General features: G+C 44.9%; 1 protein-coding gene across 3 annotated transcripts; it reads right to left on the bottom strand.

The window, feature by feature from the left end:
• Window positions 1-93: 93 nt before the first annotated feature.
• LOC144946006 (E3 ubiquitin-protein ligase RNF126-A-like) lies at window positions 94-23,464 on the bottom strand. Of its 3 annotated transcripts, XM_078874742.1 has the most exons (10): window positions 23,342-23,464; window positions 17,200-17,258; window positions 16,589-16,646; window positions 15,830-16,158; window positions 14,634-14,699; window positions 9,632-9,701; window positions 8,633-8,726; window positions 7,839-7,954; window positions 6,944-7,108; window positions 94-4,408 (listed from the first exon to the last, which is right to left on the bottom strand). In XM_078874742.1, the coding sequence occupies exons 1-9, from the start codon at window positions 23,414-23,416 to the stop codon at window positions 6,974-6,976; spliced, it is 1,002 nt and encodes a 333-aa protein (XP_078730868.1). In that variant the 5' UTR covers window positions 23,417-23,464; the 3' UTR covers window positions 94-4,408; window positions 6,944-6,973. The 3 variants fall into 3 exon arrangements, with proteins under 3 accessions (XP_078730868.1, XP_078730867.1, XP_078730869.1); XM_078874741.1 differs by having other exon boundaries at window positions 94-7,108; XM_078874743.1 differs by having other exon boundaries at window positions 94-7,108; window positions 8,633-8,714.
• Window positions 23,465-24,729: the final 1,265 nt, after the last annotated feature.

Below are 24,729 nucleotides of genomic sequence, written 5' to 3'. Positions count from 1 at the left end.
TGACCCTGACCATTGATCGAGCAACCCAACGTTCCTACCAGCTCCCTCCGCAGGAATGTGTTTTAAATAAGGAACAACATATTTATGGAGGCATTTGCAATGTTGAGAAACTTTAATTGAAGTCAAGGGCAGTGAAGGGCGATCACGGGATCTCTCACCGCCTACTTAAAATCACCAACACTTTTAATACATTGTTGACACGCATTTAAAAAAAGAAAAACAAATCAAAACCTGTGAGATGCCCTGCATAGCAAAAGCTTATCTTTTTGGGTCTTTCATTGGGCGTAACGGAATTTCGTTGGAACGTTGTGAATGGAGCAGCCCTCTTAGCGGTAACAGGGGTCAAGAACACCAATTGCAAAGCAAAGCACATCAATCGTACAGCATTCTCTCGCTGTTCACGAACTTGACAGCCGCTATTTTGGTTATACGCAAATTGCATGTGGAACTTTACACGACTGCTGCATGGAGAGAAAGAAAGTGATGAGAGAATATGAGAAATTGATGAGATAAAGTGATGCACATCATTATCATAATTTGAAGTAAATGCATTTATAAACTATTTAATACCTCAATATTTATTTTATTTCTTTATTATAACCAATTACATTTTTTGTTATACTTTTCACGTATTGAATAGCTTATTTACGTATTCATGTAGGTCAATATTAACGGCGAAATTTGCGAATCACGAGCATCTCCGGAACGTATCCCTCGCGAATAACGAGGAAATACTATAACGTTGACTGGTGCACGCGCGCGATTCTAAGCACGTATCGAGATCTGAACGATCGACATTAAATCTATGAATCAATGCGTCGTTACACCCCGCCCACAATCGATGACGCATGTGCACTTTACTTGAATCCATGCACCTCGGGACAGCTCAATCACGTCCTTGTACAATGCCGTTCCTTTGGACCACGAGAGGAAGTGTTCGTTGCGTCCGTGTTCACCATGCGCCTCTTCCAGGATTCGGTTACCGAATTACGTTTTCACGATTTGCAAATCAGATTTAAAGATAAATATATTTATAAAACACTTTAGGGACGTGTCCTTACAAATGCGTTTGTGAAATGAGAATCGCGAAAAGTGCAACAACAAAATCCCAGGCCGGTATTCTTATTAATCGCTCGCTGAGGCTTGGCTCAAGGCGAGCCAGCCCAAAGTGATGTTTCACTTGAACTGGCTCCAAGCACAGTCCCCTCCCACCCCAGCCATGCTCAGGATTTCCAGAAGCCGAGTCAAGCCATGGCCGAGCCACTCCGAGTCTTTGTATGCAACCAAGCGGCTCGAGCAGGAGCCATGTGGGTGCCAGAGCCATGTGGGTGCCAGAGCCATGTGGTAGTCTGAGCCAGGTGGGAGCCAGGCTTGAGCCGAGCGACTAAGAGCAGCCTCCGTATAAAGCGGCGGCTCGCACGATCACCAGAGAAGCGCCGATCGTTTGGATTTGCTAAATAAAAATCACTCGGCAACACAGTCAGAACTGCGAGTGTCATCCCGAGCATCAGATACTCATACAGGCTCTACCATTCTCCAGCTCTCTTGCTCCATATATGGAGTGCCTTTAAAACAATTTACTAATCTCCATTCACGTACAAAACAAAGTCATACGTGCCACACACGCCTGATGACTGGTAAACAAGGCCCATGTGACAAAGCAGATTCAATTTAAGAGAACTTGTGCGTAGAGAACAGTGGATAAATGTTCAAATTGAAATCCAGTGCACATTTGTACGTGCGTGTACCACATGTAGGTCCCACGAGGCATTTGCCAGCTACCTCGGACAACCCATAATAAACACGTGGGCCTGTCCCGTATCCTTCTACCTTGCCTGGCACAAGTGCCCTGCACCTCCCATGGCATAAGCACAGTTTAGATGTCAACACAGCTCGGTGAAGAATGAAGCATGGTGGTTGAGGCTTTTTTGTTATGCAGAGTGCCAATTGACAGAGAGGATCTTGTGTGTGTCCAATGTAACGTAGAGCTCCAATTCAAATAAAAATAGAGGATCTTGTGCGAGTGTAAACGTGTCTCATGTGCTGCCAAGAGCAATGCCACATCCTCTATTGAATCGGCACTCCAGATGTCGTCATGTGGGATGTGTTTACCAGTCAGACACATTCAGCATGTAGCAAAAATCTGTACATGTGTGCTATGAAGGATCATTGCCCGAAACGTCACCTATTGTTTCCTTATTAAGGCTTTGTTATTGACGAACGTGTTCCATTTATCATTCGTAATTTAGCACCACTGCCAAAGCAGCACCGCCGCAATCCGAAATTGAATGGCGAATGGTAAATAAGGGAATGCGGTGGGTGGGGTGTGAGGACTGGAGTTTGGTAAAGTGGGACAGCATAATGTGCAACCTTGCAATTGAATACACACAGTAGGTGTCAATGAATGGTGGCAGGGCAGTACCAAACTACACTTAATTGCAACACAATGTTCTAATTCGCATTGGCTTGCAAGTTACACTATGCAATGTACAGATGGCCCCAAGGGCTACTTACACAACCCTAGAGGCCAAAGAGCATGTGTGTGCGTGTGTATATTTACAAGTTACCCTAATGCACCCGTATGCTTACCCTGGTTACCTATGTTGCAAAATTCGAAAAATATTTCACGCCAGCCCAGTATCATAAATATGCGAGCGCGTCACGTCACAGTTAGGGGGCGCCACCTGCCACAAAGGAAAGAAAACGTCTACGTTGGCAGCAGCAGTCACAGCGCAATAAGGATTATCCTGTACACGGGCGTTCGCTTAAATGCCTCGGTAACTCGTAGCACCTTGCATCACATATTGTCTCAACCTTTCCGGTGCCCTGCTGCAGGTTCACCCAGGGAGACCCCGTGGCAGCAGCTGATCTCCTGATGCAGAGGCAACAGATGAATGCAGCACCGGCCTGCAAATGTGCATTAGTTTGCCAGTAGTGGAAGAGGACGTGGCCCTGTCAGCATGGAGACAGCGACCCATGGCCAATTTCACACACACTAGCACCCGATGCATAAACGAAACCGCTTGTGCGCCGACTTGGAGACTGGCGAGCTGTGTGATAGCATTGCATGCACTCAAATCCTGCCTCCATTCCGTTAAGCGTTCCAGACCGGGAAGTCATGGATGGGGAACCTTTTCCTTGCCACGGGCCGAATAGGACTTTTAAAAACCTTTGGTGGGCAACCGCACATTAACACACACTTCTGTCATTGCAATAGGCCACCTTGCAGCAAGATCCACAAATTTGAAACGCATCTATGCCTGGAAAAAATAAACTCCACTCCAGTACTCAATTACTGTGGTCATGACGCTTGCAGTGACAGATAAAAGTATGTCTGTAGGCCGGTCAGCCTTGCAGCAGCGGCTTTTGGCTAACCATTGAACAAACATGGTCAAATGCATTGTGCGCTTTCAGATGCGCTTCTGCGGCCGTCTGGAATGCTCTTCTTTCCGATATTAGGAAACCACTGGAGCTATGCACTTTTACATCTAAGATGAAAACTTCAGAACTGCTTTGTGTTTAGTTTATTGTCATTCCCCCACACATCTGATTAGCACGGTTGGCTACGTACCGTGCGAAAGAAGTTCAGCATACATACATACGTTGCAATGTGGTGAGCTTCATGTGGCCATGGGGTGGATAACATCCAATTGTGGGCCGGACACTGGCCGTGGGCGGTCAGCCAGAAGTTCCCCTTCCCTGCGTTAGGCGAGAAGTCGGCATTGTCGCGCGACTCATCTGAACTGGGTGGACTGCGCAGTCGTGTCGCACCGTCAAGACCTTGGCCAACGGCGTCGAGAACTAGCCGAGCAATTAACCGAACGCGGCAAGAGGCCACGGGAGTTTTCTTTAACCAAAACAAAAACATCACCGTAAACCTGGCAAAGTTGTGTTTGTGAAAGTGCTGTAGAAAAGGTGAATAAATTGTTTGCGTCACGTAAATACATCTCAGACGATCAAACCTAATTGCGAGAGCATCATTTTGACTGAAATTTAAAAAAATTGCAGCCAAGCCGACAAATGCACATTCACCAACCCGCATTAACCAGCAGGTGAGACGGTAACTTGACCTGTATGACCAGCACGGCATGCGGAGGGACTGTTATCCACGAGTGGTTTGATCAAAGGATTGTACATGTACACACACAGTAAAGATTCTGTATCTGACCATCAGCATAGAATAAGGCCCACTAAACACACGACCGGATTTCAAACTGTGCGGCATTTGGCATGAGCCACCCTCAATCCAAAGCTGCCTGTCTCCCTAACCCAACTGCACTGTCACAAGGGCCGTCGTCCATATGCAGGAGCAGGGTCCGGGTAAAATCCCAGTGTGGGTCCCCCTCCTTAAGCACGGTGCTCAGGGCGGTCGTCCCGATTCGCCGTATCCGAGGGATGGCTCCGTCACCTATGGCCGTCAAATGAGACGGCGTAGGTGGAAGACCACCGCACACAAATCAAACCACGGCAGAGTCTGAACCGGAAGCAATGCAGTCAGGAAGGGAACATGACCACCACGACCGCACGGCACTCAAGACGGTGGGCGCCGTGAGCCAGCGGAGCACGATCCCTCTCTGCCAACACCAGAGCTACAGTGACCAGAAACTGTTGGGGGGGGGGGGGCATCTCATGGACTAGAGTTTTATCGTAGGTCTCCCCCGAGGTGTGTCTTGAGAGATGAAAATTATTTTTCAGGGCACAACGGTGCATTTACAGTTGTTGTGCTGCGCATAAATTACATTTTTCGAAATATAAAAAAAAGAGCTGGCTCAATTATATTGAGGGTTGTGCGGAGTACTAGTGTTCGGGAATTGACTTGAACAAAATATAAGAACACACAGGCAACCCAAAGCAATGTGTTCACCAAAAAGCATTGCGTAGATCCGCTGTGCACTCAAACACACCATCTTTACGCAAAGCATGAGCATTCACTAAAAACCAAAAAAATGTGCTTCGCATTGGCTTACTTTTTCCTAAACCTGTAAGATGCCCAATTGAATATTTATTGCGGGCCTCTGCCACTGGGCAATGCAACTCTGTTGAGTGGGCTACGGTGCTGGGGTGAGGACAGAACATGTGCACCACACTTCTTTCCCCCCAAACTGCAGTGGAAATTTCACAAAATTCCACGGTATGCACACCAGCAGCTGTGGAATCACGAGCAGCAGTCACGCGTAAACAGAAAACAGGTTGTTTTCTTATACAACATAAAAACACCACACAACAAGTTTGTCCACTCCGCCCTCGGTTTTAGGTTGAGGTGCACCTCGTTTTTTTCTCATCGTCAGCGAGTTTACACTGCAGACAAAATTAAGACGATGGACCTTGGACCCAAGGGAAACCGAATGCGTGAAAACTGCACTATTAACTTGTTTAATTATAATCTCCAGAAATGCTACCAAGCAGTGCTGCGCAAACAGAACTGTAGGAGATTGCTGGCCAGATAAGCTGGTTTTGGTGTAAGTACCTTACAAATGGCCAGAAGCAAATTCAATGGAATGGAACAGGAGCTTTGGTTTTAGCAGATAACAGAAGAAATTAAAGCATGTTGTTGATTCAGGGTGAAGGATGCAAAGTGCTGCAGGTTCCACACAACCCTTTACACACCAAGCCATCCTTAGGGACTACAATACATTTTACAATACAAAGTGGATTTAAAGTCTAAATGTGACCGCATCTCAACACTGTACAAAAAGGGGAGAACATTAACTTTATAGAGGCAGTCAGTCATAGGCAGAGGAAAAAATGAAGGTCTTGAACCTCACCTTGAACAGGGCTGTGCAGGTAGTCGACTGAACAGATGGCAGGGGAAAGGGAGTTCTAGACTATAGTTTAGCAGTGGAAAGTGACCCCCCACTGAGCAAATATTGACTGGGGGCTTCCACAGATATATTTGCCGCTTGTGTTCCCAGGATCATTCAGGATTCCAATGGTCTACCAGAATTTTCCTTTGATATGCATATGAGAATAACCTGGTTATGGTTCGATGCCGGACCATAGTTGAACAGCACTTGCATGTTAATGCTACAGGACTATGCGTCAGCAAAGCTGCCAGCCGATTTTTTTTACCCCATTCTCTATTAATAAAGGCAATGCAATTTCCAAAAGTGGAAAAAATTCTGGCCACGTATTTTCCCTGCCACTTCCAGTTGACAATTTCAAAAATGCATGCACATTCTATAAATGGAAGGGATGAATGGGAACCCACTTGCCTTGGTTTGAGAAGGAAACCAAAACTCTGAGTCTGGGGCTACACGAGACCCTACCAGTGCCCTGTGTTGGTAGCCAAACTCTTCTAAGATGTGCGAGTAAGTAAAAAAAACAATCATATATTTGAACAAAATATCCCGTCATTTTGATCACTTTGCGATGGAAATGACAGTGAATTATTGTCAACCACTTCATCGCCAAAAATTTCATCTTAAAAAAATTATTTTTGTATGCGTTCTTGTTCCGAAAGTCGTATCAATATACAGATTCTGGTTCGTGTTTGGCATTGTGCAATCATTTGGTACCCAATTATTATTAACAATAATAAATAAAATGTTTCATATGAGAATTAGTCTTATCCATTTCTCTTAATTCAACTATAAAAGTAAACCAGGAGCTGAACTGCTGACAGTAATTCCACTCCCCTTGCTCTAGAAAGACAACTCCACCTCGCAGTGGCTTTTGGCTATCATACAAAGATTGTCACCGAAAGCCACTGGAGCTATAACCTCCTAAATCTCAATTGAAAACGAATTTTTTTAGAAACTGCTTTTTGTGTTTTAGTTTGTTGTCCCTCCTCTGCACCTCCGATTAGCATGGTTGGCTACGTACGGTGCGAAAGAAGTCCAACAAACATACGTACACATACCTCACTGATTCACATCAGGAAGGGGGAGAGGAGGGCATTGGATGAGGGAGCGAGGACAGAGGGGCAATGGGGGTGGGCGGGGACCTCCTGTCTGGGAAGATTCCGGGCCAGGTCCTACTGCTCATGGCGGCTCGTCCCGGGTCCTCCTGGTGGGCCGGGCGCGCCGAATGTGGCGCCGGCAAAAGCGTGCTGGTTCGTAGCCGTGTTCTCACCATTCAGGCTCTTCCGGCACACGGGGCACGTGTCATGCTGGTGGGGGTCGGGGCGGTGTGGGGGCAACACGGTGGAAACAACACACGCGTCAGTTCAGTGTCCTATTTCGCCCGCCACCGATGCGCAAGGAGTTTTTAGACTGTGCGGAATTTTGGGAAATGCCAACAATACCGTGCAAGCACGATTAGCACGGTTGGTTATGTACAGTGCAAAAGAAGTCCAACATAGATTTAATCACGCTGCAAAAATGTAAAAGCGCCATCCACGCTCAACAGAGAGGCAAGCCTGAGAGAAGTACCACCTTATGCGAGATGATCGAAGCATTCATTTAGTACACAGCTTCTTATTCTAAAAACCCGGCGTTCCGTTTGTCCACCAACTAAATAATAAGAGCCTTTTAGAAGGCGTGAATCTAACATTATAGAAAGTGGACCACCCTAGGTGTGGGGATAATAAGTTTCTCCAACAGGTTTCCAAAAATTGTCAAACCCCCCCACCCCTGCCAAAAAAAAAGTTTCACACCCCCCCCCCCCACCCAAAATGTTTTTATTGTGTCGGCATATATGCCTACACACCCCACATACAATAGTCAGTAGTATCTGCACACACTGGGAGGGGGGGAAAGAAGAGGACATAAGTGGGGGCAACGGGCGAGGCACTAAGAAACCCTCCACAGGAGCTAGAATAAGGCAGCTGTAAGGCCGCCGAAATGGCAGATCGTCACACTGTGCAAGGGCTGAACACCTCCACAGCGTTGCGGACTCACCAGCTCTAGCCAGGGCACGATGCAGTCATTGTGGTACATGTGCTTGCAGGGCAGCTGCCGTACCACCTCAGTTTCCGCAAAGTCCTCCCTGCAGACGGAGCACTCCAGACCTGCGTCTGGACAGGCGGCGCACAATTACTTACCAGCAGTCTCATCCTTATGTACGAATACTTTCAACCAATGGAATGTTTCTATACTGCCACTCACAAGCCATGCCGATGTTCTGTACTGACACTTAGAAGCCAGGGCGTGTTTCTCTACAGGGCATGTTTGTGCATTGTGTATATTTCTTTCTACCATGTCAGTTCACCCGCAATGTTTAATCATGGTGGCTTGTCACATTACAGGCTTGCAGACTACTTTCTGCGTGTCCGGTCTGTAAATTTCTACATAAGCCACTTCATTGAGCTTTCATTTGTGGCCAGGTTGCTTCTAAAAAAGGAACTAATAGCTCACCAGTAAAATAAAGTTTTTGTTTACTTATTTTTTGTGATTTGCTTACCTATACTTTGCATTCTTAGTTTCTTTGTATTGTTTGTTGTTTTAATGTTCTGACCCTACTCCGACTGGAAATCTGTGAAAAAGAGCTTCATCGCTCATTAGATGTCTTCGAGATGAATAAAGATTTTGATTCTGAAGTTCCGCTTTCACTCACAGTTTACGTCGCATTGACCACTTCCTCACTTAGCCTCTATTCAGCCTACGAGGGTGGTTGCCTGGCACATGGCCGGTTGCCCTTTGATGATGGTGGGGGCGGGGGGGTTGGTGTACTGGGTACCATTATTGGTACGCACCGACGTGTTGCTGCGTGATGGTGATGTTGGGCAGCGTGTGGATCCTGGCTCGGTCAGCTGGTGGGGGTCCTGATGTGTCCAGCTGTTCCAGCAGCTGCCACAGGCAGAACCCAACATTACACAGGAAAACAAAAGGTGGCAGAGTGTATGTATGTATATATAGCTTGAGTCCATGAGTCACTGTGCGAGTCGATGTATGTATATATGTTTAACTTCTGTCCCACTGTGCTTATCGGAGGTGTGAGGGAAGGACACAAAACAAAGTGGCTTCGGCATTACCTCTGCTTATACTGGATTGTCAAGTTTGGTGAGTTGATAGCCTCAACTAAGACACCAATGAATGGTTTCACATTTAAAATATCATATTAAATGTAGTTTTTCACTTCTGCATATTTACAACTCAAATGACGAAAGAACCATTGGTTCATGGTCAATCAGACAAAACATCTCTAAAGCAAATTATTGGAGATGCTGCTTGATAGTGGTACGCAAGCAGAAATAACAAAAAACTCAATATATTTGTCAATAACACTGCAAAAATGACTCGGAGCTCCGACATCGGGACCACTGGCTAGGCATCAATGACCAGCATGAGACCATTCAGTACTAACATCAATGTACAAAATGTGCAAGCGCTGAATGCAGAAGTGTGAGGGTTTAATTATGAGCAAATTATTGCATCCACAGATATCAACAAAATATTGCAAATAAAGAGCAGGGCGATGCCCCATTCATTCTGATTTTTTTTTTACAAAAATCCCAACTGAACTAAGTTCACAGAATTTTCAAAAGTGGCTGCCTGCTGAGAAACAGTTAAAAATGCACGGCTGTGGTATGGATAAACGCCCCAGTTTTCACTGTGCACTTCCAAAACTCTGACATTACTCGGCTTGTCTCGTCAATTGAAAACGCTTAAAACTCATAGCAGGCAGCCCTGGGGACACACGGCCAGGGAATGCATCTACAAGATGCCGATGACAGGTGTGGCACCAGACACACCTGAGTGATGATCCGATCCAGCCCGTTCAGGCCCCATGCGTAATCACCAGGATCCGAGTGCAGAAAGCCCCTGCACAGAAATCAAATATTTATATTGTGATGAAAAGGGTGTGACAGCCTGCTTTGTCCTACATACTGATCATAGTTTTTAGACATGCTCTGTTCACAGTGCATTAGTCTGGCACTCCTGTATGCCACCACATCATTGTGGGTGGGTGTCTGCGGTTGTGTAGCTGTTAGCACGCTGTGCTACAAACCTAGAGCACCTGAGTTCGAGTCCTGCTCACAGCTATCACCAGTGATAATCATATTAACCGGTCCTGGGCCTCCACTAAGTTGACTCAGCCTCAAACGAGTACCTGGTATGGTGTGTAAATATTTCCACTTGGGAGACAAAGTCGCCCGGGCGTGGTGCTGGCCACCTACCCCCTCGTGTGCCATGTCGGCCTCCAAAGGCGCACTAACAGCACTTGCTCAAACAGTTTGTTAAGGCTATATGGAAGATCTTTGTTTTTGTGTATATAAATTATAATATACATTTTATATGTGAATATATATTCGCGCTGACTGCCCATGTCCGCAGATTAGTTGTTTATAATCTAAAGTTGAAATAACACAAATGAAACCATGCCACATGTCATACCATGTTCTATACATGCAGCTGACTTGTGGCCACGAATTAAACAAGTGTTCTTCACTAATTTTCAGAGGTGAGCCACTTTCCTGATAAGACATCATCAGTGCAAGGGCCGCCACACCGCCTGCAAGGGGGCGTTTTCATATTTGTGTATTGATGGGGGCTGTACGTCAGGGGGATACTAAAGGCCACCAGGGGCTGCCAGTGGCTCACGAGGCTTGTAATGAAAAACACTGGACTAAACTTGAGATATTTTCCCATGCACAGTTGCTGCTGTGGACAGAGTTTAAACGAAGGAAGAAGTAAACATGTCTACATCTGATTGGGACCATGTAGATAACATGACAGCCTCTTCAGCCGCCTCAATGTCAGCTAAATGCAAAGATGACCTGATTTCCAAGTTCACCCTCATTTCCAAAAATAAGCCAGATCGACACGTTAAAAAGTTAGACGGTGACAAGATTGTTATTAATCAGAGTAACAGCCCATTTTCAAATAGCCTAAAATCGGTTCTAGCTAAAGGGTTTAATTTCACAGTCACCCATAAATACATCTCAGTTGATGATATCATTGCCCAGGTCGACTTAGCCCTTAAGAGTTTGGGACACATTATTGCAGACGTGGCAAGATCGGAAATCTCTGCAGTCCTCAAAAACGCTAAGACACCTATGAGCAACATCAGCAAGGATGAGCGCTTTGAGCTTTCTCAACTAAAAAAGAGAGATGACAGTCATCCTCTCAGCTGATAAGGGCAATGCCACTGTCATCATGGACAAAACCACATACACTAACAAAATTCAGGAACTACTTGATGGCAGCTATACCAAAATCAATAAAGATCCGACCAACCGCCTGGTTATGAAAACCAACAATATCATCACTGATTCGACATCTTTAATCGAACCAACCAAGCGGCTCTCCTTAAAACCATCTGCTGCTAGACCACCCAGATTTTATGGCTTACCAAAAATCCATAAAGAAGGTACACCACTCCGTCCTATCGTCTCCACCATTAACTCACCCATCTACAAACTGGCCCGATTTCTGTCCGAGACCCTACAACCATTCACTGGTAAGATCACCTCAGCTATACTTAACTCAGCTCACTTGGTATCTCTAATTAAGGACATCTCACTATCTTCAGGTGATTTTCTTGTCAGTTTCGATGTAGTATCTTTGTTTACCAAAGTTCCTGTGCCGGACACCATTGCAATCATTGAATATTTGGTCCAAAAAGGACTGAATGCTGATGTACCAGCCCTGGTTAGACACTGCCTCACCAACACTTACTTCACCTGGAAAGGAACATTCTACAAACAAGTTGAAGGTTCCCCAATGGGTTCGCCCTTATCTCCAGTTGTAGCCAATGTTTTCATGGAAAAATTTGAGACCGATGCCATCCAGGCATCCACCCTATGTCCTTCCTTCTGGAAGAGATACGTAGATAACATGTTCGTCATCTGGCCACACGGTCTACCAGCGCTGGGCCAATTCTTCAACCACATCAATTCCATACACCCAGCCATTAAATTCACCATGGAGGTGGAACACTAGCACAGCCACCGTTGCGGTGGTTCGCTTACATTGATATGCTAATCTCTCACAATAACAAGGCCACCTCCACAGCTGCGTCGTCATGGAGGTATATCAGCTCTCCGATCTTACATTTACAGTGAGGGGAAAAAAGTATTTGATCCACTGCTGATTTTGTACGTTTGCCCACTGACAAATAAATGATCAGTCTATAATTTTAATGGTAGGTTTATTTGAACAGTGAGAGACAGAATAACAACAACAAAAATCCAGAAAAACGCATGTCAAAAATGTTATAAATTGATTGGCATTTTAATGAGGGAAATAAGTATTTGACCCCCTCTCAAATCAGAAAGATTTATGGTAACGAGCTGAGATTAGGAGCACACTCTTAAAGAGAGTGCTCTTAATCTCAGCTTGTTACCTGTGTAGAGGTGTAATTGTGTAGATGTGTAGAGGTGTAATTGTGTAGATGTATGGGCACGGATGGGAAACAAACACAAGGGGCGGGGTTAGGGCTGTACACGGAGGAGGTGCTCGCACCGACGTCCGCACCTACATCCCACACGGGCCCCTCCCGGGGGCCGAGTGCTATAAAAGGTGGTGAGCCGGAGGGCTCGAGGTCGAGTGTTAGCTTTAACCAGCGAAGAGTGAAGACCAGCTAGAATATGCCCCGGAGCTCCCCTGGCTCGCTGTCCTTGTCAGGACCGACCAGGGCAGGCCGGTGGCGTGGCCCCGAGAGCCCAGACTGACGTTCTTATAAGAGCCGGTCTGGAGACTCAGGGTGCCGGGATCCCAGCTTGACCAGGGCTGGGATAGGTAGCCTCCCCTAGCTCCGTAGTGGAGGACTCGGGCGTAGGTTAGCGGGGTTAGACGTTGCGTCTCCCTGATAGACGAGTGAAGGGGACGATACCCCTTCAAGAGTTGTGTGTACCCGTTACTGTACACGAGTTGATATTAATAAATAAGTGTGCCTCCGACCCCGTCGTCAAAGCCTCCTGAATACTTACTACACCTGTATAAAAGACACCTGTTCACAAAAACAATCAATCAATCAGATTCCAAACTCTTCACCATGGCCAAGACCAAAGAGCTCTCCAAGGATGTCAGGGACAAGATTGTAGACCTACACAAGGCTGGAATGGGCTACAAGACCATCGCCAAGTAGCTTGGTGAGAAGGTGACGACAGTTGGTGCGATGATTCACAAATGGAAGAAACACAAAAGAACTGTCAATCTCCCTCGGCCTGGGGATCCATGCAAGATCTCACCTCGTGGAGTTGCAATGATCATGAGGACGGTGAGGAATCAGCCCAGAACTACACGGGAGGATCTTGTCAATGATCTCAAGGCAGCTGGGACCATAGTCACCAAGAAAACAGTTGGTAGCACACTACGCTGTGAAGGACTGAAATCCTGCAGCGCCCGCAAGGTCCCCCTGCTCAAGAAAGCACATATACATGCCTGTCTGAAGTTTGCCAATAAACATCTGAATGATTCAGAGGACAACTGGGTGAAAGTGTTGTGGTCAGATGAGACCAAAATGGAGCTCTTTGGCATCAACTCAACTCGCCGTGTTTGGAGGAGGAGGAATGCTGCCTATGACCCCAAGAACACCATCCCCACCGTCAAACATGGAGGTGGAAACATTATGCTTTGGGGGTGTTTTTCTGCTAAGGGGACAGGACAACTTCACCACATCAAAGGGACGATGGACGGGGCCATGTACCGTCAAATCTTGGGTGAGAACCTCCTTCCCTCAGCCAGGGCATTAAAAATGGGTCATGGACGGGTATTCCAGCATGACAATGACCCAAAACACACGGCCAAGGCAACAAAGGAGTGGCTCAAGAAGAAGCACATTAAGGTCCTGGAGTGGCCTAGCCAGTTCTCCAGACCCTAATCCCATAGAAAATCTGTGGAGGGAGCTGAAGGTTCGAGTTGCCAAACGTCAGCCTCGAAACCTTAATGACTTGGAGAAGATCTGCAAAGAGGAGTGGGACAAAATCCCTCCTGAGATGTGTGCAAACCTGGTGGCCAACTACAAGAAACGCCTGACCTCTGATTGCCAACAAGGGTTTTGCCACCATGTCATGTTTTGCAGAGGGGTCAAATACTTATTTCCCTCATTAAAATGCCAATCAATTTATAACATTTTTGACATGCGTTTTTCTGTATTTTGTTGTTGTTATTCTGTCTCTCACTGTTCAAATAAACCTACCATTAAAATTATAGACTGATCATTTCTTTGTCAGTGGGCAAGCGTACAAAATCAGCAGGGGATCAAATACTTTTTTCCCTCACTGCATATGCAAATTCCATCTCTAGCCCCACCCACTTAACTTTGGGCTAAACCCATCTCAAACCTAAATAAAATCCTGCTTCAGCAGCTCTCCCGCTATATACTTTTTCACCTGATGAAGATTGCTTGTGTTGCGATCGAAACGTCGTGATATTTTCATTATTTTAATATTTACGTGGCTTTACCGAAAGACCCAAAGAATAAGAAGTAAACACTTTGACAAGTTACCTATTTTAATAAAGGCGGGCCATCTGAAAAGCCATTCATTTCCACTCTTTCTGTTATTCCAGGTAAAGTCAGCGGTCCATTCGCATGAAGCATGATGCACTAACTTTGCAATAAACAAATAGATGTGTTAACACCTTTGCACCGACAGAACTGCAAGACATGAAGCAAAAAGGTTAATATTTAATGAAAATGTATCGCACCCCTTATTTTAGCTTAAAATTATTATGCCGTCCACAAGCACGTTGAATAATTAACAAAGAGACAGCTCACTGCACAGCAAAGTCAAGAAGTGGTGCTCCTACCACGAGGCGCCGGGCTGGCCGGTGATCGGATGACCCAGTAAATTGCCAAGCAGTTGCTGGATGACTCTGAAATAAAGGCATCATGATTGGTACAAAATAAAACATGAAAAATCACGCATATTTATTCTGTAACACTTTCCAAGCATTGGTCCTTGGAAGTATTAGAGGTGCTGCGGTAGTGAGATGTTAACTACATTGCCTGGTATACAGGAGATTCAATCCCAACCCTTACACTTGTACATTTGGAGTGTGCATTTTTCTCTGGGTCCTCCTGTTTTTCCCTCCGCATTCAGAAATAGGTGTTTAGAGTATTTAGCTGCTATACATTTCCACATGATGATAAGCCACTTCGTTGAGCTATCATTTGTGGCCAGGTCGCGTATGAAAAAGAGCTAGACAGCTCAGTGGGCCTTACCTTGTAAATAAAAACAGTTTAGTTTAGGCATTTAATTAGCAGTAGCTGGCAGGGCAAAACTCATTTGTATATTTTCAAGTAGTCATGTTTGCTCTGGTTTGTGTCTCCACAGGTCTTTGACAAGACCTTTTATCAACTTGGCCAGTTTCCAAACAGGTAAGCCTCAAATAGCAACACCACTTTACACGACAGCTTGATTTATATTGGCTCATCTACATGAGAGTTAAAACGATCCTAGGTCTGAATTAAGGCAGCTGCCTGTGATTAAACCAGGTTCTCATTTGCAGCTAATGGTCTCAGACTGGTAAGCATCGATTGCACAGAAAAAAAATCACATTTGAACATTTGGTTCTCGACTTAACTTGGCAAAATTCCAGCTCTCGTGTAACAAACATGACTCTCGGTGGCAGAGCGCGTAGAAAAGCGCTCGCCCGCTAATGTGTGGACCACAGGTTACTTGAAGGGATGTCAGAGGTGGCTGTGGCATCTGCTTCTTACTGCAATGCTTGTGAAAACACAATCAGGATAACATTTGGTAAAGGTAAAGTCACGTAGAATGGAAATAATAAAATAATAAAAATAAAACATTTTTTTATTATGTTTTATTTTTATTATTTTATTATTTCCATTCTACGTGACTTTACCGAAAGAACCAAGAAGATGAATCCCTGCAGTCACGAAAGCTTTAATTCGAAATTTGGTAAAGGGACAAGCACTTTCTTTTTTGGAGTCTACCAGCGAGTGGCGGCCAGCAACAGCCACCAATGCCCACTGCCCTCACCCCTCGATGGACGGCACACGCCCCGCGTGCGTTTGAATGTGGAAATGCTCCCACTGCGCTCCCTGCTGCTGTTGCCCTGCACCCAGCCCAGCACCGGCATGCTGGTGCCCCGGCGCATGGCTGGCTGCGCCATCCACTTCCGACGCAACCCCGCCCTCGTCCGATGACGACGACGAGGAGACTGGCGCCGAGCTCCCATGCGCGTCGTCCGTGCCGCTCGCATGCTGCCGGGACGCCGAGGACGAGGTGGATGAAGAAGAGGGGGAGCCGAATGTCATCAGCCGCAACCCCGTCAGGGGGTTGAATTCCAACAACATCTGGTCGAGGACCTTGCGTAGGGAAGCGGTGAAGGACAATTGATTGGAATTATAGTCGTGTGCAAATAAAAAACCCAACAAGTCATCGAGACAAACACGGAACGTTGTTAATCGCACTCCTGCCGGAGGCTTCTAAATCCTAGGGATAAGCAAGAAGCATGTACCGTTCTCGGGCCAGTGCTGTCTTCCCGACACTGTACTTCAAGACTAATAATGATAAAAGTAACGCCCTTTGTTTAGTCAGGAAAGCCTTACTCAAGTCTCAAGATCCATATTCAAGTGAGTTACTGGATTAGGTTGTACAGGCAATCTTGTTTTTATGACTTTTCTGTTAAGAATGCCCAAATGCAGGACTCAATTGAAGATGGGTCATGAGACTCGGCGAGGCTTTTTACAAAAAAAAAGTGAGAGAGCCTGTGGCAATGCACGTGCTCACACCTACCTCCTCAATTCTTGTCAAGGGATTTTCATCGTGACTTCTAGGTGCGCTGGTCTGCACACTGGTCCCAACATTGACCAAAAAAATATATATGAGAGAACAACATTTAGACGAGTTATTTTCATGAACTCCTTTGCACCTTTGAGACTCGGGAACAAACTGTGAATGAAGAGAAGAATGTGCGTTTGGCCAAGGGGCCCCATCGTATCTTGGTGAACAATCCCCCCCCCCCTTTAATTAACATGCACAAATTCTTGTCGCCGAGCCAGTGAGTGTGACTACACTACTCAAAATCGCACTTCACCAAGCCCATCCATAGTTTAAGGCGACTAGAATGGGAGTGAACATAGTCGAGTATCTTCAAAACACAATTGCCATTTGGATCTGATAAATTAAACAATTAACTGAAGGCTGTTTTATCACTTTATCAATAGAAAATCTCAACAATTGGATGTTAGCCACTGTAGTTATGTAAGCCTCGTGACCTACACGGCATTCTTCCGGCAGCGGCTGTACATGCAAACATGCAACGTCTATAATTAAACTTAAATAAAACACACACACAACCACGTGGGGTTCAGGGAAAGCACAGCCACACGCTGGGTGTTAAGTACCTGGGTTCTGCGAGCAGTTCCTCGATGAATCCCGATTCACAGCGGGGGCATGTGTAATCCTTCAGCACAAACATGCATACACAGAGTCAGAGACACCACACTTATTTGTAGCTCTCAAGATGCAGGGCTCACATCCCGTTGTGCCATCTTCCATCAAAGATGGTCACTGCGCGTTTTCAGATGCACTTCTGCAGCCATCTGAATCGCTCTTCCTTCCAATATTAGGAAGCTACTATGCACCTTTAAATCTAGATTGAAAACTAATTTGTTTGCAACTGATTTGTGTTTAGTTTATTGTCCTTCCCCTGCACTTCCCATTGCACGGTTGGCTACGTACGGTGCGAAAGAAGTTCAACATACGTACATACATCCCATTGTGGCCTAACAAAGCTGTGCCCGAGCAGAACACAAGCTTGCGTGGTTGACCTGCCGAACCAACGCGAGCCGGTTCCGACCAGTGCTGTGAACAGAGGTGCCGTTTCTCCCTCCCGCCAGCACAATTCATTGCTTCATGAGATAGCGACACGAGACTGTCTCGCCTGTCATGTGCACACTCCACCGCGCTGACGCCGTTCAATACGGGTTGATGAACGCGGGGGGGGGGGGGCATAGACGTAGCACATGCCCGCAACCACTTACAACACCATGGCTTGTACGGTGGGCAACCAACCAAGCACTATGCAGGCTAAAGCCTGCTTTGCTTCTGAAACCTGGTGAGATCAGGCTTATTTTAGGTGAATAGGTCAGAGACAACACAATAAATACATTTTCTAAACATTAATTTTAATTAAGGCTGTGAAAACCTTGAAATCTTGATTTAGTGTCCAATTAGCATTTTAATGTGGCTTTGATGCATCAAACGGTTTGAAATGGTTACTCTGCAACATAAAGATTAACGTGCGAAACACTCACTGCCCTTTACGTGTAGGTCTGCTTAAACTGACTGTGCATTCGGGTAACCTTTGCCTAATACTCCATGAAGGTGCGAAATCTAGCAGAAAGGAGGAAGCAATAGTGTGATACGTGGTGACATTAATAGCACCGGCTGCGATCAACTCAAGATCTTAAACTTAACTGTAGCAAAAGGGGAAAAACCAAGTTCCAGTTTTAAGCAAGACCTGCCCATCCATTAAAATCCAGTTCGTTCTGCCACAAACCAAAGAATGAAATTTAACCCCTAATGGCCATTAACAAGCACACAAGTTACCCAGGAAGGCCCAACTAAATATCTTCAGCTACTTACTCATAAGAGCCCTGCATTGGGCTGTTTAATGAATTCACTCGGTTAAAGCCCATCAACTAACATAGTATCATCAGTATACTAAATATACTTTAGTTGTTTACGTGGTGGTTTTAGTTACTGCAGCTACATACTATTAACACTTCTTCCCCTCCCTTTGATGCTGCTAATCCTGCATAATGCACGGGCATAAGAAGTACTAATCACATACCTGCATTTCCCATATGCCCTTCCTTTGATGCTGCAAATCCTGCATTATGCACGGGCATAAGTAGTACTAATCACATACCTGCACTGCATTTCCCATAAATATGCTAAATTCCTCTTGATATGCAAATTCTTTTGTCAAGGCGCCCTTTCCCCCCCTTCCAATCCAGCTTATATATATGCTCCAAGCACGTGTGCTGTTTCATTCAGACGCTGTCGCCTCGACAGACCTGGTTTTCACCTGAGGACGGCTGCTTGCGTTGTGGCCGAAACGTCGTGAGAATTATTTTATTATGTTTTATTTTTATTATTTTATTACTTCCCTTCTACGTGACTTTACCGAAAGAACCAAGAAGATGAATCCCTGCAGTCACGAAAGCTTTAAATCGAAATTCATACGGTAATCATTTCGCTTGGGTAAATGTCTGTGATGCAGCAAAGACAGCATACCAAAATACAGTCTGCATCCTACATTTTGTTGACAAAATTACAAACTGCGACTACGTGCATAAAAAATGTATTGAAGACTGTTGCCAATTTAACCCCATAGCAGAGGGAAGTGAAGGAAAATAAATTGCTGTACTCTGTGCTCCAATATCTATGCTCTCCACCTTCACCAACCCATCCTGACCAACATTATTTTGTAGTATTATTTCTGCTTGTTAACCCAGGAATGCCTCACTTGAGCTCGTGACTGTTTTTCAGGAAGGTCCTGGCAAATATGTAATAAAGGACTCTCTCTCAGATGTCGATCTCCGTTGTCCTTTATTGGGTTCGTAGAATCTCCGTACCACGGCGTCTCGCTCAGGCCCGCGTCCCGCTCGACGACCTCTCCGCAGCCCTCGGCTGCTCCGTTGTGCAGTCTCCCTGCTGCCCTGTCAGGCAATCCTTGCAGCCGCACCGCTGCCCCGCTATCTAGCGTCACTGCTGCCCCTTTCACAGCTAGCCTCTCACTGCCCCGTTAGCTCTCTTCGTCTGACATTGATGGCTGTCGGTGTCGACGTCTCCCACCGCGTGGCGACCGAGCCACACTCTCCGTCTTGCCCAGCGTGGCCTCCTCGTATTTCACTCTGTCTCAACTCCCCCTTCCCCTTCTCTCCCTAAATCCTCTCCCCCACGTGACCCTAACTCCACCCACTCCCCACGTGACCCAGACTCCGCCCCCCCTCAATCCTTGATCGCATTACAAATATTTGCAGCAGGGGGCAATGATTACTTTCAATATTACAATTGAGTAATCTGCAGGAAAATGTTTACATTTGGTCCATTAGGAGGATGAAGTATGGTCAGCTTAAGAAGTCTTCATTTCAGCTGTGGAGTTGTATGGAATGTACATTGCATTTTTCCTCACACAAAGGAATCAATTCCAAGGAATGTGAAATTCTCTGGTATATTTTTTCCAGAAATGTATGAGAACACCTCTTAGCTACAAGGAAACCCAGGGACAATACAGAGGTAGAAATAGGTAAAATATATTATGAAGGGGGGGGGCTCTTACTGTGAGAAAATACACAAATATCTTGGCATGTAACCAATGAACAGCCTCTATCTCTGCAAATATATACCATCTGTCACTACACAGGGGTCATGATTTGTTTCACGAATCGATTTTTTTACATCTTACTTGTCTTGTTCGTACTGTGCCTTTGCTTCCATTGGCCTTCAGGAAAACGTGTGCATGTAACTCGGCGGGAATCATCGATAATCAATTCGTGCGCACTATTCAAGGTTGCAAGAATGAATGAATCTGTGATGTTGAAATTAAAATGAATAGGCAATGCTAGATAAAAACAAAACCACCAATGCCAAGTAAATGTTATTTATGAACATTTGCATGCAATATATATGTTTTAATAACATCCAATGCCATTTCATTCTGTCGTGTTTATTATAATAAACTATAATAGTAGTGTGGTGGACCAACTACACATACAACAAAAATTAATCGGTGTCTGAAAAATATCAACCATGACGCTATTACGAATGTGGCATTATTAATACAGCACTGAGGATGTGTATTGTGTTTCAGAATCGGTACTGATGGTAGCGGATTTGTTGTGTTTCCATTTGCAGTAGCAGTACTTGTGAAAATGTGTCTTCCATATTAAAAACAGCACAGTAGTATGCAGTACCGAGGGTAATGTGTGAAGACCAACATGGCCAGTTGAGTTTTCCCGTGCATTTGCTCTAGCCGTGGTATTTTTTCAATGCAGTGTGTTCTTGAAATACTGGGGAAATTCAAGCATGGGGTGCCCCAGTATATCAACTTACTCAACACCAAGTTCTTTCCATCTACACCAAATTTAGAACTATTTACAGCTTGTAATGTTAATTATATTGGTTTAAATATTATAAATGGGTATTACACATTCATGTAATAACATCAATATAAAATGGAATGCCTGGAGCGGGAAGATCCACGCAGGGAGGACCCGCAGCTGACAACAAAGTCAGCGTCACTTGGCACGCTGTTCAGTTGTTGGGCTTTTGTGGAGGGGTTGAGATTTTAACTTTGTTTTCGGAGCCTTCCCCACGCCATATTTCGAGGTCACACTGCATCCGTGCTGACACGTCTGTTGCGAGCGGTGTCGCTGTCAACAGCATTGCAGGAGGTATTGTGGTGGTTGTGCCATATTCTGCATAAATATTGAAGGGCCTGCGTGGTGACATTTTCAGCATCAGGGCTGATGACACTGCGATGCTGATTGTGTTGTATCATGCCAAAATAAGAATGTAGTGTACATTTTACATCGAGTATCAGCTGTGAGGGTACCTGATACTGAAAACGTATTGTGTCTATTTTAAGTACTGTATGAGTACGGATGGTACTTTGTTTTGGGTGTACGAGTACTGCTCGTGCTGCGTAGTTGGTAGTGTCATATTCAACACAAGTATTTTTCGATTTAAAGCTTTCGTGACTGCAGGGATTAATTTTCTTGCTGTGGTTTTCACACCTGATGATGATTGTTTGTGTTGCAATCGAAACGTGGTGAGATTTTTTTTTATTTCCCTTCTACGTGACTTTACTGAAAGAACCAAGAATATAAATACAAGTATTGTTCATACTGTACTACGTTGATGGGTTTATGCATTCACCATCAGGAATTATCAGACTATGTTGTTGGGTTTATCACCACTGAATAAACTGTGTTATTAGCTGCATAAAAGTACTTATGATCCTGCGTTGTTGTGTACTTTTCCACACTAATACTGATTATACTGTGTTAATGGTTGTATTGGTACTCAAGGTACGGTGCCGTTGATCATTGAGCGTTTTGCTTGCGCGTTTGTAAGTCGGGGTAAAATGACACTTCAGCAAATTACAGCCTAATTACAGCTACACGGACATTTCAAAAGAGTTAGCTGGGTTTCGTAACAGCTCGCCCATGATGCGCGTGTTAATGAACTCTGCGTGCTAGCAGCTTAACGGGCATGTTTACGCAGTACAACCCTTCAGAACCGAATGGGCAACTTATAACGACTGTCGTCAGGATATCTGAGATTGTTTCTGCTTTTATTCAATTTACGTTTATGCCTTTCATTTGATCAAATCCAATTTTCGAAATATGATTTATATTGACACTGAATAGTCTTGTTGAGTCTTTCCTTATCGGACTCGTGCTCGATTGTATTTTTTTATTTACGCAATTCTGTATAAGCGAAGCTGATCCATTTCTATTATTAAACGACAGTTTGAACAACTTTTATATATAAATATAACCTAAGTCACAGCTGAAGAGGTATGATAACAGGAAAGCTCTAGGACCAGAAGGAATAACTGTGGATATCAAACTTTGAGTAGATATTTACCAAATATATTCAGTTGTAAAATAACTCAACTGTGGAAAAATGCGTAAATTATAATAGAGTTCAAAAATTTGGATAAAACTAATTTTATTAATTCCAAATCCATGAGACTGTCATACTATATAAATGGAAAACGACCAATTTAGATGCCACATTTGGGCAAGTAGGCTGGGTTCAGGATTTGTTTTTCTCACATTTACCACGTAGAATGCAGAAAAGTCAAACGACAATTAAATACCATTGTGTTTATCTGAAGAGGATGAAAATTGATTTGAGTCAGTGGAAGCTACTGCAATCATCTAAGCTCTCACAAACCGCGGCAAATAAAAAAAACACGTGTTATGCTAGAATTAACGCCACGCATTCACTATAATTCGTATAAGCTCAAGACAGTATTATGGCTCCAATAAACACATCGTGAACATTACACAACACGTACACACAGCTTTATACATCACATCCACAGATACAGACTGCAGTCTACCCTTACAGAATGCTGGGATAAGTGCTGGAAGAGAGCGCCTATGCTGACAAAAAAACATCTGGTTAATCCAGCAGCAGCATCATTACGTCGGACAAGCTTAACTGCTGATGAGACCCAAAAAGTGGAAACAGGTTGCTGAATGTGCTTGCTTAAACAAACGCTGCTTAACAATAATCGTGTTGACAGGACACTCGGCCGATGGGCTCGCTGGACATTACGCGTGTTATTGTTTATAAGGAGCTCTACTCACACAGCCCAGTGTGTCGGCCTAGAGGCGCCCGCTAGGCCGCCAGCGCGCGTCTCTCGTGTGTGCCCATAGTTTGCCGGTGTGCTCGAGAGACTATGGTCGAGGGAACGTAGAGGAGCAGTTGCGTCAAGTGGTGCGAGGTGTGAAGAGAGCGAACCGGGAGGTTGGGGCACACGTCGCATCCGCACTGGTGGCAGAAGAAGCGCCGCTGTGGAGACACGGCCTCCGCCATATTCGCGTGACGTCACCGACCACACGTGACTGCTCCGACCCAGACCTGAACACAACTTTACCCGCAGCCGCAATATATAAACTGACAATTGACGTCATCGCCGCGTGACGTCACCACTGTAAGTTTGCGTCGTATTGTTATATGCCGTCACGGTGCCGCATTTAACTAATTTGACGTAATCGATTACCGTGGCTGTCGATCGTGTAATGACGCCTTGTGTCACTAATTATAAATGTCATACACAGTGCTCTAATTATATTAATTATCTGGTGGTGCTGCTGCTGTTGCGTGATGCACAAGCACAATTAATGATTAACACTTGCCCTTCATGTGATCCTTATGGCGGTACCCCGGGGTGCCAAATAATACAAAATGACCGAAGCAATTAAATATGTTATTTCTGGGACACTTTTTTTCCCAGAGGTGTACTTAACTCCGTGACTGCGGTACCAATCAATCAAAATCAGTGCTACTCCGCGATGTCGAAACGCATCGATTGCGTTGAAACCCTGAACGCTCGTATGCACCATAGTGCATAGCAAGGCCGTAATTATAATATCTATTGGGGGGGGGGGCATCCCCCCCAATATTCAAATACAGTATGCTCAAAATGTCCCCCTCCCAATATATTGCTATAAAATAGATTTCTGTTTATATGATTGTGGTTATGGTTGTACTTTATTAATCCCTAATGTCTGCTGTCCCTCCCAGCCATATCTAGTGCCACACTTAACTCTACCACCAGGAACCCTCGTTCCTTCTCGTCCATACTTGTTGCTCAATTTGCCACTAAACCTGCTAATGAAATAGCTTATAGACACTTCTACACTCCATCATTGTATCCTTTTAACCCCTATCTCTGTCCCATTACTTCACCAGCACTCCTTCCAAACTTTATTCTGCTCTTCTTCTTGGTTTTTTCGGTAAAGTCACGTAGAAGGGAAATAATTAAATAATAAAAATAAAACATAATAAAATAATTCTCACGACGTTTCGGCCACAACACAAGCAGCCGTCCTCAGGTTAAGAACAGGTCTGTCGGAAAGACAGCGTCTGAGGACGGCTGCTTGCGTTGTGGCCGAAACGCCGTGATAATTATTTTATTATGTTTTATTTTTATTATTTTATTATTTCCCTTCTATGTGACTTTACCGAAAGAACCAAGAAGATGAATCCCTGCAATCACGAAAGTTTTAAATCGAAATTCATTCTGCTCTTTAAAATATCGCCATCTGCGAGTTGCTGCTATTCGTCCAAGGTTCGCCGCTCTTCATCCTTTCACAGAAAATACCTGTGCAAACTTAGTTCTAGTT

Source organism: Lampetra fluviatilis, chromosome 39 (genome assembly GCF_964198595.1).
Source record: "Lampetra fluviatilis chromosome 39, kcLamFluv1.1, whole genome shotgun sequence".
In the NCBI taxonomy this organism is placed as follows: Eukaryota; Metazoa; Chordata; class Hyperoartia; order Petromyzontiformes; family Petromyzontidae; genus Lampetra; species Lampetra fluviatilis.
This window is presented reverse-complemented; position numbering and strand designations above follow the sequence as displayed.

Coding starts and splice junctions, on each gene's coding strand:
- LOC144946006 (XM_078874741.1), bottom strand. CDS start 23,416: ATGGCGGAGGCCGTGTCTCCACAGCGGCGCTTCTTCTGCCACCAGTGC. Junction 16,159..16,588: donor CCTTGACAAGAATTGAGGAG/GTAGGTGTGAGC, acceptor TCCCTACGCAAG/GTCCTCGACCAGATGTTGTT. Junction 9,702..14,633: donor GGCCAGCCCGGCGCCTCGTG/GTAGGAGCACCA, acceptor ATTTCTGTGCAG/GGGCTTTCTGCACTCGGATC.